Source organism: Glycine soja, chromosome 5 (assembly GCF_004193775.1).
Source record: "Glycine soja cultivar W05 chromosome 5, ASM419377v2, whole genome shotgun sequence".
In the NCBI taxonomy this organism is placed as follows: Eukaryota; Viridiplantae; Streptophyta; class Magnoliopsida; order Fabales; family Fabaceae; genus Glycine; species Glycine soja.
The window spans coordinates 2,414,575-2,431,256 of record NC_041006.1 but is presented as its reverse complement, the minus strand read 5'-3'; the positions used below and the strand labels follow the sequence as shown (position 1 = coordinate 2,431,256).

Sequence of the window (16,682 nt, the reverse complement as noted above, 5' to 3'; positions counted from 1 at the left end):
TAATCCCTATATGATTTCCATTCTTCAATTTTAGTCCCTAAAAATTTAAATTCTAGTTTTTAATCCTATTTTTTTTGTTTTTATCTTACCCTAGTCACTACCGGGCACATGTTGGTAATTTTATTTATTTTGTTTTATTCAATATATATCTTCTTTCTAAAATAAAATAGATATTTTTCACATTATTCATTTCATTATTAATCTTATATTAAATCTTTAAATATTCTTAATCAAGTTTAAAATTAAAAAAAACTGAAGTAGACATTATATTTTTTATGTTTATTAATATGATGATATAGCATTTCGTATTTATAAATATTATTCATATTATTATTTCCATTGATTATCAATATGTCCAAGTACAAAGCTAAAATTAAAAAAAAAATGTGAATAGTGTAATAGTTAAAATAAAATTACAATATAAAATTATTCAAAATAAAATAAAATAAACATATCATCTAACATTACACAATAAACTCCTGTAAAAAAACAGTTATACAATACATTAAGGATAAAAATAAAATATTATGTAAAAAAATAGATGTTCAATCATTATTTGAAGTATCATAAAAAACGCAACAAGTTGTCCAAAAAAATGTATATATACAAGTTTAAATATATTTTTGGTTTCACAAATTTGTCAACAAAAAAAATTCTCAAGTTTGCAACACTCTTGGTTTTGGTCCCAATTAAAATTTTGTTTCTTTTAGTCCCTCAAATTTTTAAAATATTATTTTTAGTTTCTCAACTTCATTTTTAAATACTAAAAATATGTTATTTTTCGTTTCTTAAATTCATCCTAGGAGACAAAAAAACAAAATTTTACGAATTTAAAAACTAAAAATAAATAAATTTTAAATTAGTGGACCAAAATCAAAAGTGTCTTAAATTTGGAGGAGTAAATACATATTAAATTGTCCAAAAAAAATCAACTAGTAAAAAAGATAAGATAGCTTAAAATAATTGTATTCTTATTCAAATCTATTAAAAGTTTTTTATAAGAAAATATAATATTGTAAAATAATTTTATATTATTATTTAATTATAAATTATCATATATCGTAAGTTTATTTATTTTTATTGTAATTACTTTAAAAGTTATACTAATAATTATTTCTTATCAATTGACAACATAAAAAAATTACATTAACAATGAATAGTCATTAAACCCTTTTTTATATTTTAAGAACAAAATATTAAAGAAGTATATGAAATATTATTAAATATATATTTTTAACACAAACATTAATACCATTAATCACCTTAGTTCTTACTTATGCAAAAAATAATAAATTTATATTCTATATTTTCTAAATATTAAATTATAGCTTCTTTTATTTTAATATTCTTCTTAAAACTATTACTAAATTTGGATACTAGTAAGGAAATATTGAATATATTATATGAAATATTTTTAACTATTTCAAAAATACTAAATGAGTGAATTAAGTACTTTTAGTTATAAAATATAAATAAATACAATAAGAAAGAAATTAAAACATTATTTGAAGTTGCATACAAAAAATGCTACAAGATGCTAAAAAAAACTTGTTTATCAAACACTATTAATATGATCAAACAAATTTTTCAACTAATAAAAAATATTAGAAGCTAGTTCAAAATAGTTGCATTCTTAATATAATATATTAATTTTTTATTATTATTATAAGAACCAAATATTAAATAAGAAGATAGAATTTTTTAAGTTTTATTTATTTTTAATAATGTACAAAATAATCAATGTATATTCTATATTTCCAACATATTAAATGATATCTTGTTTTAATTTAATATTTTCTTTAAACAATTACTTAATTTGGATATTAGTCATGAAATATTTAAATATCATAAGGAAAATCTTTCAATGATTTTTAAAATATTAATTAAGTGTACTAAATACTTTTAATTAACAAAATATAAATAAAATATAAAAAGATAAAAGTTAAAAAAAATCAGTAATATAAATATAAATATATATATATATATATATATATATATATATATATATATATATATATATATATATATAATCAAGTACACAAATCAAATGTGAGATTGTTCCTTGAAACAACGGTCTCAAATTTGAATATAGAATACATAATTGTATTAAATATAGAAAGGTTTTATCGCATGTGATATTTTTATGATTTTTATCTAACTGGAACATGTATATAACCTGCTTAAAAAATACTTAAAAATACTTGTTTACCAAACCCAATTTATATGCTAAAAAAAATCAACAAGTAAAAAGAATAGAAGTTATTTTTAATACTTGGTTTTAAATAGGAAGCATTAAGTGTTATTTATTACTTAAAAACTAAATACTAAATAAGAGTATTTTTTTATTGTTGAATGAATACCACTATTAAATATGTGTATCAAATTGATTAATTATACATTTTTAATGCAGACATTAAATTCTATAAATTATATACTTAACCTAAAGTAATCCCTCAAAATGTTAAAATCGAGACTTTTTCCAACAAATGTTTATATAAATTTTAAATTTAATCTTTTATTTTATTTTATTTTTGTGTCAATCTCATCCTTTTTGGTCAAATACAATAATTTTTAACCGTTAGAAATTGTTATTTTTAATCATTACTAAAACTAATAGCTTGATAATAAAAATAAGGTGAAATTAAAATTTTAAAAAGAGATAATGATTTAAATAAAAAAAATAAAGAGAAAAGCTTAGACTTTAAATGAACATAAATGATTATGATCTTTGTTAGATAAATTAACTTTTCAGCAAATACTCATGAGAGATAAAAAATAAAAAGAAAATAAAATAAATTCCTTTTGATAAGTTAAAATTAACATATACACTTTAATTTTTAGAAGAAAAAATGTAAGTATAATTTAATTATACTTATTTAATATATTTTTTTACTTTTCATCTAGATTGTTGAGGATATTATTGTTTTAAGAATAAGAACAATCAATACGTCAAAGTTATTATAAATTTCGACTAATCTAAATCAAATCTTCATTAAATTTTAGAATGTCATAGTTTTATGAGGATTCATCATTTCTTTATTTCTTCGGATGTTAAACTGTGATGAGTCAGTACGTATATGGCAGTCAAAGAAAATTAAATTATATGTAATAAAAATACTTATATTTATTACTAATAAACGCTCCTTTGATTATTTAGAATGAAGTAACTCCCGCTTTGAAACGTTTAATAAATAGGCTCAAGACAAAGACAAAGACAAAGAACGTTTAATAGAAATAAAGCATGCATGATGAGGTAGGATCAAATAAAAAAATTATGAATGAGAGAGAGTGAAGTAAAAGAAAAAGAGAAAAAAATACAACAACTTAAATACAGCTACGCATGCAAGTAATATAGCATGGCGAGTTTGCAACAAACACGAGCTGAAAACGGGGGTTAGCAGTTTTGAGTTCCTCATGAACATTGAACAGTGACTCTTTCAACACATTATACACTACTCTCAGTCAGCACAATTGGCCCCACCATTTTTCTTTCATTATTATTTATATTTTTTTTTGTACTATAAATAAAGGTTACTATTGACATGGACACACAACACAAACACCAGTCAGAATCTACTCTCACAGTCAGTTGCAGAGGTTGGCGAAAGAATAGCGATTCATATATATATAAATTTAGAGAGAGAAAAAATACCCAGTTCAGTTTTCTAGTTCCTTGTGCTAAATTCGTGAGCTTTTCTTTCAACTCTTTCTCTTTCTCTTTCTCCTTTTCTGTATGGTTTTTATTTTTATTTTTCGAGCTTTTTCATGCATGGCCGTGTTTATATATGTGTTTTTTTATGTCAATTTCACGACAGAAAAAATGGGTATAAAGGGGTGTACTGTGTTGGATTGCTACCAATGCAACTTACAAGTGATCTTTTAAAAAATAAATAGTTTTTTTTAATGGAATGGCGGAGTCTTTGAATTTGGATATATGCACGTTGTCATTTTGATTGAATTCTGTTTATCTGATGAATTCTCAGAATTGCTGCATTTTTTGTTCCTGCCTAGATTCCTGTTCCGGATAACCGCTTATGATCCGATTTCAAAAAATCTCAATTTTTGGGGGCGTTTGTGTGGATTTTTTTTTTCGGTTGTGATTATCGTTTGTGACAGACTGGTATGGTATGCGACGGATGTTCATGGCTGTCTTTAATCTCTGTGTGAATGCACTAATTTTTCTGGAAGCGTTTTGGTGTGACTTTACATTAATTTTTGTACTCATCTGCATCAAAAAGCTTTAATGTATGTTTGGAAGTCCGTAGGAACACTCAAAAGTACTTTAATTCTCAGAGCAATAAATCCTTACTTCTTCATTTTATGTCTCAGAATTCGAGAATATGCATTGCAATTTCCAAAAACACGTTCTTAACTTTTATCCAAACACAATCTAAATTTTTACTTCTTCATTTTAAGTCTCAGAATTTGGGAATATGCTTTGCAATTCCCAAAAACACGTTCTCAACTTTTATCCAAACATAACCTAAGAACTGACAGTATCTTGTTGTTAAGGATATTTTTTATATTTGATGACTATGGCAAATGTTGCTAGTAAATTTTTTTGACACACTGGAACTAGAATCACTGTTATTCAACTGACAAAATGATATTTCACTTGAGTTTTAATTTTTGAAGGATAAGACACCAGGCTCTTTCGTTCTTTTCTTTTTTTTTGTTATCATAATCATAATTTCCATCTAAAATGTTGCAGGGTCCATTGTTGTTTCAAGGACGTGCCAATTTCATGTGAGCAGGAGAATTAATGGGTACTTTACAGTGCTTTTCGGTTGAAGGAGATGAAAAACCAAGAAAGTTATCCAAACTTTCAGATGATCCTCAGGAGGAGGAGGAGGGTATGCAGATTGATATGGTTTCTCTTTTCCCTTCCCAGCACCAAAGCAATGATCAAAACCATGCACCCATGGCAATTGAGGAGCGTGATCCAAGATGGCTTATTAACCAGGATGTCTCAATCGGTGTTGTCCTACGCTTGTCAAGGTCTGAGTATGGTTCAATTGTCTCACTGAACCAGAGTTTCCGGTCCCTGATTCAGACCGGAGAACTCTATCGGCTCAGAAGGAAAATGGGAATTGTAGAATACTGGGTTTACTTCTCTTTCAATCTTCTTGAATGGGAGGTGTTTGATCCAATGAATGGCTATTGGATGAAATTGCCTAGAATGCCTTCCAATCAGTATGACTGCTTCACGTTTTCGGATAAGGAGTCTTTGGCTGTTGGCACAGAACTTCTTGTGTTTGGAAAGGCAATAGAGGCTCCTGTTGTTTATGGATACAGCCTCTTGACCCACACTTGGTCACATGGTACTCAGATGAGTGTTCCTAGATGCTTGTTTGCATCTGCGAGCCGCGGAGAAATAGCCATAGTGGCTGGTGGGTGTAATCCACTAGGCAAGATCCTGAGTGTGGCTGAGATGTATAACTCAGACACCAAGACATGGGAGGCTCTCCCAAACATGAACAAAGCAAGGAAGATGAGTGCTGGTGTGTTCATGGATGGGAAATTTTATGCCCTTGGTGGAATGGGAGAAGATGGTAATAAGCTGACATGTGGTGAGGAGTATGATTTGGAGACAAAGGAATGGCGTGTGATCCCTAACATGCTCCCTCCGCGAACAAGCGAAAGACAAGACACTACTGAGGCACCACCTTTGGTTGCAGTTGTGAACAATGTGTTGTACGCTGCAGATTATGCTCAGAGGGTGCTGAGGCGGTATGAGAAAGAGAGGAACAAATGGGTCTACATTGGAAGTCTTCCTGAGATAACATCCTCTATGAATGGTTGGGGATTAGCATTTCGAGCATGTGGAGATCGAATAGTTGTTATTGCTGGGGAAAGTGCTCATGGTGGAAGGGTGGTTGAAATTAATTCTTGGATCCCAGATGGAGGTGCACCACTGTGGAACTTGCTTGCCAGAAGGCACATTGGTGGGAGCTTTGTGTATAATTGCGCAGTGATGGGATGCTGAGGTGTTCATGAATAGGGATTTCTGGATTAATTTCTTGCGAAAGGGGTTGACTGTTTCTTTACTTTTCAAGGAGATAGATTGTGGTTCATGGGGTAATACTTGCCCTCTCTTTTTAGGGTAATTTCAGGTCTTATTTAAAATCATATATAGGTGCAGTTTTAGAAGGTTTACAGAATTTCAGTTGATGTTTTCTTTATCTTTTATAATTGGTCTAAATCTTTTCCTAGCTTTATGTTATCGTTAGATCCTATTGAAATGTTGGCATCATGTAGGTGCAAGTATTTGAATGATTTGACCTCTTAGTGCATGTTGCCCATTTTCATAAGTTTAATTGAAGCATTAATTGCAGAATTTTAATTGGTCTCACTTTCATCTTGTTATTTACTTTCACATTCCTCTTTTTATCTTGCCATTTTTCAAGGACTAACTCTCCTAAAAGCTTATTATTATTATTATTATTATTATTATTATTATTATTATTATTATCTCTTTTAAAACATGAGCTGCGCACACTCTCAAGGGCTCTTTGAGCATGAAGCATGGACAATGTACAGGTATATACTAGCAATGAAATTTAGCCTTTTTATTGACTACTTGATCATCGAAACTTCATGTCATGTCAAGGATCAAACCTAAAATCTTAGGTTGTTAGAGGTGAGGACTGAGGACTCATTAATGATTTTATTTGATCTCCAATAACATTTTTCTCATGTCTCTCATTTTAATATGCTTTCTAATTAAGTCTCTTAATTTGTCATTATTGTACCTCTAGAAGTAAGAATTACAATTCCCATTTCTCCTAAAAGTTTAGGGATTCGTTGATAACTAGAATATGTTTGTAGTAGACTGGTACTGATTTGTTTTAAATTTAAAAAGTTTTATATGATTATTTTCTATTTCCTTTATAAGTTAAAATCTAAAACATATTTGTCGCATCCCTTATGTTTTCTAATGTTTTCAACAAAACACCCTTGTAAAAGCATTTTCACGTCTTTTTGTTTTAGATGACAGTGTTTTGTTGCTCACTCAAGTTGTATCATTAATTATTAACAATAACCAATGTTGTTCTATACTTCTGCTAAAAAGACGGTACTCAGTACAATAATTGCGCCTAATTGGTTGTAACTTGTAAGCTTTTGAGGGCCTTGTTATCACCTTCAGTTAGTGATAGTGATCTAATTTTCTAAATGTCAAATGTGATCTATATATTTGACCATGCTCATTCCATATCAGGGGGCTGCATTAACGTATATGGATTTTGTTATGCAGTATAGACTTGGACTAGATTCACGAACCTCATGAACTTGATGAAATTGAATTTAGAAAAGATTATTGTAGTTTATTAACATTGAATCTTAGTTATAAAATCCCTCTGATTGATTCCTTCTTTATTGATAATTTTTTATTGGAATTTATTGTGTGAATTATATTCATATGAATGGGATGTTGTTTCAATCTAATCTTGTTTTGGTTTGAAAGAATTAGGTAATTTGAAGATAATTTTATTTATTTTTCATAATTTATATCAAGATAGGGTTGGTAAGGAAAATATACACGGAGATTACAATCTTCTATGATTTAGTTACAAAACGCGCGAGGCTGTTTTCAAAGGAAATTAATCAGATGGTTCAGTTGAAATTGTTTATGTAATTCAACAATTTCCTTATATTGTTATGACTTTCTTCTATACTAGCAACTATGTTTGTAGAACTTATGCTGTAGTAGTTAGTCTGAATTTGGAAGGCATGAAGAAATAAAGGGAGTTAATTTTTTTACAGAGAAAATTTTGCTAGCAATGCTGAAGTATAGTTTTTTTTTATAAAAAAAAAATTAAAGATCTAGATATATAGAATAAGATCTGTATTCTGAAATTAACGAATGGGTTGATGGTGCAGTAAAAAAAAAAAGGCTGATGCTATATATCTGTCGGTCATAAATTAACCAGATACATGACAAAATGCATTGAATTGAATGGGCGCATTAACTTGCCAGTGACTGATGCAGTTTCATACCAATTGGCATGTACATTTCATGATTATATCTTTTTAGAAGTTTTTTTTTCTGACAGCTACATATGTGCATGTATGAGGGACAGATTATATCCTTTATCAAATGAAGAACATATATATATATATATATATATATATATATATGTGTGTGTGTGTGTGTGTGTTGTTTTCTATTCTTCTAACGGTTAATTTTTCTTCTCATTATGGTGTAAATAACTAAATATAGTTATAGATTAGTCCCTTATGCATTAGAAAGCGTTCTTTTAAGCTAATTACTATATCATACCCGCATAAAATAGGTGCTACGGTTTTTTCTAGCTTCTCGAAATTGGATCCACTGGTCTTCATGGTCACTAGTTATATTCAACCTGCAGGTTTTCTTGTCTATTACTATTGCTCCTTTGATACTTTTATTCCTCTGAGTTGGCTTAGCCGTTAATATTAGTATTTGTCATTGCAGGCTGTTACTCTTGGAGAACGAGGAATCTGCGGTAATGAGCACAGAATTTCAAAGAATTTTACCGTTACAGGCACTGTAATGTAAGCCCAGCATCGCGCACACACACAAAAAAAAAAAAAATATCTTGGTGCGTTTTGTGATGTGGGGTGTTGTGTTATTCAGTTGTTGGTTGTTACCCACAAGAAAATGATTTAACTTAATTAGTTGGTGACGAATTACACTTACAAAACACTAGTAAAAGAAAATAGATAGTGACATGAGGCCCACCTTGATGTGTATTTGCGACCTATTACAAAATTGTTACAGGGTTACGTGGGTGTTTCTGTTTCATATCATAAGCTTGACCATTCTTCTCGATCGTACTTGTTCTTGCCTTTGGAGTTTGTACTTTGTATTTGTAATTCAACTTTCCTCGGTGTTTCTTCTCGGTTCAGATTGTCCCCTTGAGTTCATTATGCTGGGGAAAAAACAAGGATAAAAAGAATAAATGCAGGAAGGAAAAAGAAATAGAGAAGTATTCAACGAACACGAAATTGCACTGTTGTGGAATCTAGGAAACCCGTTAACTTGGGGGGGGGGGGGAGGATACCATCAACTTTTTTTCCCAGTGGTGCTAAAATTAGGATGCTATCTATTATTGCCTGAGCTTTCAGATCAGTGATGAAGTGGTTATGTGAATGAGTAAACCAATATTATTAATTGAAATTTATAAAAATAGAAATCATGAAATTACGTAATTAAGTTTTATGCGACCTTTTGTTTAGGGTTACGGTTGCATGATTATTTAGGAAGTGATCTTAAGAAACGAAAATATGAGTTGGATGTTAATTAATTAGTTGTTCTTTCTCATCCCTCCTTGAGCTTTTTGTAAGGGTTTGATAAAGTGATCCTTATAGATATTAAGTGGCTTTTCATTACTGCATGGTCTTTATGTTTGGCGAGCGCGCAATTATGATAATCATTGATCACCCAACTTTTCATCCAAGGGGTTACAATTGACAAGGCCGAAGAATGATCTAAGAGTGTATTTGGATGAGAAAATTTAAAATTCTAAAGAATTCTAAATTTTGAGAATTTCAAATGTTTCAATTTAAATTCTTTCATTTCTAAAATTTTGTGTTTGGATAAGAAATTAGATTTTTTCATTTTCAAAATTTAGCATAAGAGGTTATTTTTTCACGACAATTGGCCCTGGAAAACAAGCAATGGCCCTGGAATCCTTGAACATCCCGACCTCAAATGACCCTTATGCCCAACCCTCCTTCCATAATGCCACCCTCTGCGACAGCGACAAGCCCTTCCGCCACCTCATCTCCCTCCGCCTGGCCAACTGCTCCTCTTACCTCTCCCTCTCCTTCACCGCCCTCAAGTCCCTCTCCACCCTCCAATTCCTCTCCCTCCTCAACTGCCCTGTTGCCCCCATCCGCCTCCCCGCCGACCTCGCCCTCTCCCTCACCTCCTTCACCTGCGTCAATAGCCTCCGCAAACTCTCCGGTGTCTGGCTCTCCAACCTCCAGAACCTCACCGACCTCGTCGTCTTCGATGTCAACGTCAAGGCCTCCGGCCCCTTCGTCATCCTCGCCCGCATGACCAAGCTCAAAACCCTCACCATCTCCAACTCCAACCTCACTGGATCCCTCCCCGACCACCTCCACTCCAACCTCACTCACATTGATTTCTCCAACAACCGCCTCAAAGGCAACATTCCCCCTTCCATAACAATGCTCGACGGCACAAAAAGAATTTGAAATTCTTTCATAAAATGAAAAAATTTGAAATGCTAATATTTAAGTTAATTAAAATCCCTAATCAAAATACTCAAATTTCAATTTTTTTTTCAAATTTTTATCCAAACATCTTATTTAATTGAAAAGTAATTAAAATGCATTAAAAAAGAGCCTTTTGTAAGGGTTTGGTAAAGTGATCCTTACGGATATTAAGTGGTTTTTCATTACTGCATGATCTTTATGTTTGATGAGCGCGCAATTATGATAATCATTGATCACCCAACTTTTCATCTAGGAGGTTACAATTGACAAGGCCGAAGAATGATCTAAGGATGATTATCGATGTTATTTCATTTTTTGTGTGTCATCAGATATATTATTTGGGGTCAGGGACGGATAAAGGAACAAGCAAGGTTCTTAGGACACTATATATATATATATATATAAAAGAAAAATATATTTTTGGATTAATATTTACTTAATTATTTTTAGTAAAAGATCACATCTCTAGTTTTACACATAAAATTAATAATAAATATTTTTAAAAAACTTATTATTTATTAAAAAAAGATATTTAAATAGTTGTATAGAAAAAAAAATTGGCGTTCAACCCCTTTTATACACTCCTACATCTTTTTCTATTTGGGGTGTTTCAAAATAAATATGGTGAAATAGTTCAATTTGACCTGTCATCTCAACCAACATAACCTAACCTTTTTTTATAAGTTGGATTATATGCAGAAACGAATTTAGGAAGGAGAGATAAATTTAGGAGGGGGCAAGCAGGGGCCTCAGTCCCCCTCCGATTTGATGACTTTCAATTATAGTAGAGTCTTATGCGATTTGATGACTTTCAATTATTAGTATATAGAATGACTTTGAAAGTCTAACTCAAATAGTTGAATAGTGCGCGTGAGTCGTAAACTCACTTATCCTCGAGTTTCATTTCTAAGAATAAAAAAAATTGATTGTTATTATGTTCATAACATCATAGCCTTCCAAAGTTTGAAACAAGAAATTAGTGGAGTCTTTGGTAAACAATATTTAAATAATTGTAAAGTGACAAAAAAGAAATCCAGACCCCCCTTCAATAGACTTCTAGATGCGTCCCTGGTTACATATATTAACCTATCAATCCACCAAAATTAATGTTTCAAGTTGAGGCAAGATTAGGGGTTGATTTCTCTACCCAATTTCCAGTTTTTTGCATAATTATGTATCCAAAAGTTCAAATACAAACTTAATTTCTACTTCCATTCACACTTCCACCTATTTTATTCACTTTTTTAAGTTGGTTATTTTACACATGCTTTAATTACATGGATTATTTATACAAAATGTGCATTATTAATTATGATATAATATCTTATGCTAGGATTTTGGAGGATGGTCGTTCCAACAAAAGTACAAAGAAGGTAAAACTTCAAGATGAACACGAAAGAGACGGAGACACGAAATGGATAAAGACAACAATGATTTATGTCTCAAACAAAGAACTAAATGCATGAAGTTCAACATGAGAAAATGCTCTAAAATTGTTTATGTTCTCGGAAAGGTTAGTTTTAAACTGTTGGAAGTAAAGCTCGACAAGGAATGAAAAAGATATGATAAAATACGTACAATTTGTTAAGTCTGGACGGGTCCATTATGTTACTCTGAACTTTTTATCGAAAAACTATACACGTCCTAACTATGCGAAGCGTGGTCAGGGAGACAGAGAAACCAGCACACATCTTCATCGTGCCTACTTTGCCAAAGAATGCTTCTCTAAAACAAATTGCTGCAATTTTTTTCGAGATTTCTATATCCGAAACGAAACAATGAACGTTCTCAGGGGCTACTTTTAGTGGATTCGATGAATTTTCAGCTCATAGTCCCTCCGCACAATTTCACCAATCAATGCATAATTGAGGTAGCGTGTAGTTACATTAGTTATCCACTAAAATCACTGCATTAAGCACTTTGAAATCCTTCAATCTTCGCAGCACTACCCATCAAGACCAACAAACAATCACCACACAAGTATTGCTTAGCATAGAATAAAATCTAGAATTCGTCATTATACCATGAAACCTAGTTGTACTCGATGAAACCATAGCTGAAATCAGGCCCCCAAGAACTAATTCTGTCATTTGATGGACCAAAACAATATCTTTGAGCATTTTAACTTCTAACTAACTGTCTTATGCAAAGAAGCCTACAACCACCGATAATATTAGCAAGTAGAACCGAGTTGCAAAAACACCAGAGATCACCACAGGCATTGGAGCAAAACTTGAATACTTTAGAAAGAACAGTTCAAAAACATCATATCTCAGGCACAGCTTTACCTCAAACAAGAAACAAGAATGCCAAAATTATAAAAGTCAGACCATTTCAAAAATCTAAAATGTCTACCGACACAGATAAAAAAACGAGCACAAGGTCTATAAATATCAGAAGCCATTAATAATTTAATCTTCATCCTCCTCATCTCCGTCTCCACCAGCAGCCTTCTTAGCAGCAGCCCTTTGGTTCTTTCGCTTCACGCGTCCTGGACGACCACCACCAAGAGGACTGGTCAGTGAGAAGTCAATGTGCTTCTGCGAATCAACCCTAACCATGAACGATGGGATGTTCACCACCTGTCTCCCAACCCTGCCACACCAAACACTCATCAAAATCCATCCTCAAACATAATGCCATTAAAAAACAAGAAATTGCAACATACAAAATCAACTTCATATCAAACCAACACATAATTAATTCAATGAAAACCAATACTGGTTTCGAGGAACAGGTCAAGATTGCAGTTAGCCAATAACTACACAAGTCCTGTATTCAGGCAATCATATACTATCTAATATCTGTTAAGTTGTAATTGCGAAACAGATTCTTATATGACACATTATACGAAATCAATTCACAATGCAAAAATAAAAAATATTGCATAATGGACTTGGATTTAATGAATGAGAGAAAAGTGTGTACCTGATGTGCCTCTGCCTGATGAGGACTCTGGCGTGGTGGATGGACTTGGCCATGCCAGACTTGAAGACGAGGGTTTGGAGGCGGCGTTCGAGAAAGTTCTCGACGGTGAGAGCCAACACATAATCCAGCTTGTTCTGTGTCTCGTCGAGGAGTCCGTAACGGAACATTCTTCGGAGAAGGGCTTCACCCTCGAAGATACGGCGAGGGTTCTTCTCATCAAGGGTCAATAGGTTTCTGGCGTTGTTACGGATGCGGCTCAGGGCGTACTGGACCCTCCATAACTCCCTCTTGCAGCGAAGCCCGTACTCACCGACCAGCTTCAACTCGGCGTCCAAACGCTCCTTCTCGTAGGGACGACGAGGCTTCTTGAACGTTTTCCCATCTATTCAATCCCAAACAAAACTCGTCAATTTCATAGGAAATCATGATTTATCCTTAGATCAGAAATATCACAATCAGATTAAATGACATTTCGGACAAACAAATGCGCAGAATATAGATAGATGCATTGTGTACTTACAGTTTCGGTAGAAAGAAACGTGCACCATGGCTCTTCTCTGCCTGCTTCACAACCCTTACGGTGCACTAGGTTTTCGCAGCTGAACTTCAACACATGCTTCTTTCTCCCTTTTAAGAGATCCCAAAAACCTAGTTCTGGGAAGGCCGGGCTTTTCACTAGGCCCATTTCATGGCCTTCTTTCTAACTTTTCTGAATTTAAATGCAAAAAATAAAAAAGGCCTAATTTTGTTGTCCCCGTCATATATTTGTTAATTGCTATTTCCACTACCTTTTTTTGATAATACACTCCCCTTTTAAATTTGTTTACCCAAAATACCCTCTCACCAGATAATAGATTATGGGATTTTCTTACACTGCCCTCGTCTTTCCAGAATATAATTTTAAGAGTGTAAGTCTATGTACTAATTACTCCCCAATCAAAAGCAAATGCAGATAGCTTCAAAGAATGTCTGATAGGTTCACACGCTTGCTTGATTGAGGCCCATGGCAAAAGGAACAGTTTTGTGCCCTTGCCTTTTGATTAGTCTTTCTCTAACAATCATAAATTTTGATTCACCGGTGACAGCATTGGGTTTGAGAGTTAACTCTATTTGACACCATGCAAGACAACTTTGGCCACCATCAAGTTTCAATTGCTTTTTAAGACTCTCTAGCTTTCCTTTGTTTTTTCACCCTTTCCTCTAGTTAACTAGCAGAATAAAGATCCATTTGTTGTTTGATTCACGAACACATCTGTAATATTTCCTTTCATTTCTCCACATTTTTTCCTTCAACTCTGTCGCTGTTGTTTCTTTTAGTATTGCTTCAATTGATTTGATATTTTCAATTTTTTTATATTTGGTTTTGACCAATCGTGTTGTTTCTAGATTGAGATTTTTTGTGTGATCAAAAGAATAGGCAAAAAAAAGTTATTGTTGAAAAGAGGAGAAAAATGAATAAGTCTATAACTTTTCATGTTGGGACAAATATTACATTGAATATTTAAGGTAATATTAATTAATAATTCACCATTTATTCATGTCTTCTCTAATTGTTCGATTTTGTTTCATGTGCACGACACAAGAAATTGGGGATTCCCTAATTCTTGTATTTTCTATAAAATCCAAATGTGTATGTTATTTTAATTGGGTGTGTTGATAGTTTGAAACAACTTGTTAAACTTTGCAAGTGTCATAGAGTTAACCGATTGACAAGTGAATCAAATTGTACAAGTAATAATAAAATGGTAAGATCGAATATCGTGTCCACGGGAATTTCGTTTGTGTTAAATAGTTTATGTAAACTAAGTTCTAAGTAATGGAGTATTGTGTCTACAGAGACTTGGTTTTTAAGATAAAAAAGTGTATAAATTTAAAGTTCAAGATTAAGCAAAGACATTAAAAACAATGCAAAATTCAAAGAGGTAAAAACACAAACACTTTGGGTGCAAGAGATAACTTGGTGTAGACTTTGTGGAAATGTTGCATGTTTGGCCTACCAAACAAACTTTGGATGTAATGTTAATAATTTTTTATCACTCAATGTAATTCCAACTATTACTTTAACCAATTAATCTACTTTAACCATGATCTCTTATGTGAAAGAGTCTAAATCACTTGACTCCACTCCTAATCTGTTAGAAAGTTAAGCCAAACGATTTGATTAAGAACAAGGGTTTATAAAAAGGCTAATCAACACCATTTCATCCCTAAATATGAGTTAATTAGAAATCTTTTTTAGTTCTTAGTGTAAAAATATTTTTCAATGATTATTACACTATAACATACATGGGTAATCAAATCATAAACAAGACAATAAACAATAATATTGAAATGACATTAAATAGCTAGTAAAGATAATTATATCACAAAGCTTTTGGTATCCAAATCTCCAACAATAGGTAAGTTAATATCTCAGTGATAAGAGACTCAAAACAAAAACAAAATACAAAGGGAAGTGAAGGACAATGAAGAATAAGGGCACCCGAAGAGGTCTTAGTTGACATACATGTCACATTGTCATTTTTTTCCATAATGGGGCAAAAAACATCACAAGTTTTTACTTTAAAATAAATTTATGGTTTTGGAATCAACATGTATACCCTCGGAAATTGTTTGTATAGTTGATGGGTCTGTCTAAGTGGATGGGAGCCCTTGACTATGAGCTCTAAATTCTATTTTTTCTTAGTCAAATAGAAATGATCTTGTGTAGGGTCAGCTTCGGGGCAGTACTCTTAACTTTGCTTAGTTGGAGGATAGTCCAATAATTAGAGTTTGAGGAAGGCCTAAAAAACTGAGTGAAACCAGTAGATATGATTTAAATCTAAAAAACTTTTCTGAAAAAAATGGTTTTTTGATATAATATAGTGATGTTATTTGATCTATGTACCCAACTCCAACAATTGGGAAAAGACTTTAGCAGCTGTTGTTATCTGTGCAAACTTGTTTTTCACCTCTTAAGCACCACACGATTGTAATGGATTTGCTTCGGTATGATAAAACTGGATTTGCAACTGCTTACTGTCATATTTACAAATAGTTCTCTCCTAAACCTGGGTTAGCAACCCAAAATACCTCCAGATTATGATCATGGTCAATCATAATTCATAAGGTATTTGACCACTAATGGTTGTTAAAAGGTACTAAATTGAACATCAAAAAAGTAAAAAAGAATTACACAAATGTAAGCAATAATATTACATGTTCTCTATGCAGATCTCTGTAGCAATTAAGAAGATTTTGTATGCTGATGATCCAAAGGAATCAGCATTAGAAGAAGCTCAAGATTACCTTAATCAAACTTCGAATGCTGTGGAAGCTGAAGCTGAAATTGAAGCCTGATAACTCCGGAAACTAGCTCCTGGCTTGTATGCGTGATAATTTTGTCAGGCTCTTTTTCAACCAAACTCAATGATGTCAGATTACAAGAGCGGTGATCCTTCCCCATGCTGTGGCCATAAAGTTCACCATATAATGAAAGTTATTGTATGGTGTATTAATTTTCTTGTAAGCTTGGATGGATAATCAGATTA

At 32.3% G+C, this 16,682-nt stretch overlaps 3 protein-coding genes across 3 annotated transcripts; 2 read left to right on the top strand and 1 right to left on the bottom strand.

Annotated features, from left to right (window-relative positions):
• Nucleotides 1–3,374: 3,374 nt before the first annotated feature.
• On the top strand, nucleotides 3,375–6,352 carry LOC114411871 (F-box/kelch-repeat protein SKIP11-like). The gene is made up of 2 exons (XM_028375594.1): nucleotides 3,375–3,686; nucleotides 4,712–6,352. The coding sequence occupies exon 2, from the start codon at nucleotides 4,763–4,765 to the stop codon at nucleotides 5,984–5,986; it is 1,224 nt and encodes a 407-aa protein (XP_028231395.1). The 5' UTR covers nucleotides 3,375–3,686; nucleotides 4,712–4,762; the 3' UTR covers nucleotides 5,987–6,352.
• A 3,308-nt stretch (nucleotides 6,353–9,660) lies between these two features.
• On the top strand, nucleotides 9,661–10,203 carry LOC114413786 (receptor-like protein 51). The gene has a single exon (XM_028378323.1). It carries the CDS (start codon nucleotides 9,661–9,663, stop codon nucleotides 10,201–10,203), a length of 543 nt encoding a protein of 180 aa, XP_028234124.1.
• Nucleotides 10,204–12,433: 2,230 nt separating this feature from the next.
• On the bottom strand, nucleotides 12,434–13,805 carry LOC114411870 (40S ribosomal protein S9-2). Its single transcript, XM_028375593.1, has 3 exons — nucleotides 13,673–13,805; nucleotides 13,153–13,534; nucleotides 12,434–12,819 (listed from the first exon to the last, which is right to left on the bottom strand). Exons 1-3 carry the CDS (start codon nucleotides 13,698–13,700, stop codon nucleotides 12,636–12,638), a joined length of 594 nt encoding a protein of 197 aa, XP_028231394.1. The 5' UTR covers nucleotides 13,701–13,805; the 3' UTR covers nucleotides 12,434–12,635.
• Between the last annotated feature and the right edge of the window lie 2,877 nt (nucleotides 13,806–16,682).

Coding starts and splice junctions, on each gene's coding strand:
- LOC114411871 (XM_028375594.1), top strand. CDS start 4,763: ATGGGTACTTTACAGTGCTTTTCGGTTGAAGGAGATGAAAAACCAAGA.
- LOC114411870 (XM_028375593.1), bottom strand. CDS start 13,700: ATGGTGCACGTTTCTTTCTACCGAAACT. Junction 13,535..13,672: donor CGTTTCTTTCTACCGAAACT/GTAAGTACACAA, acceptor GGGATTGAATAG/ATGGGAAAACGTTCAAGAAG. Junction 12,820..13,152: donor ATCAGGCAGAGGCACATCAG/GTACACACTTTT, acceptor TTGGTGTGGCAG/GGTTGGGAGACAGGTGGTGA.
- LOC114413786 (XM_028378323.1), top strand. CDS start 9,661: ATGGCCCTGGAATCCTTGAACATCCCGACCTCAAATGACCCTTATGCC.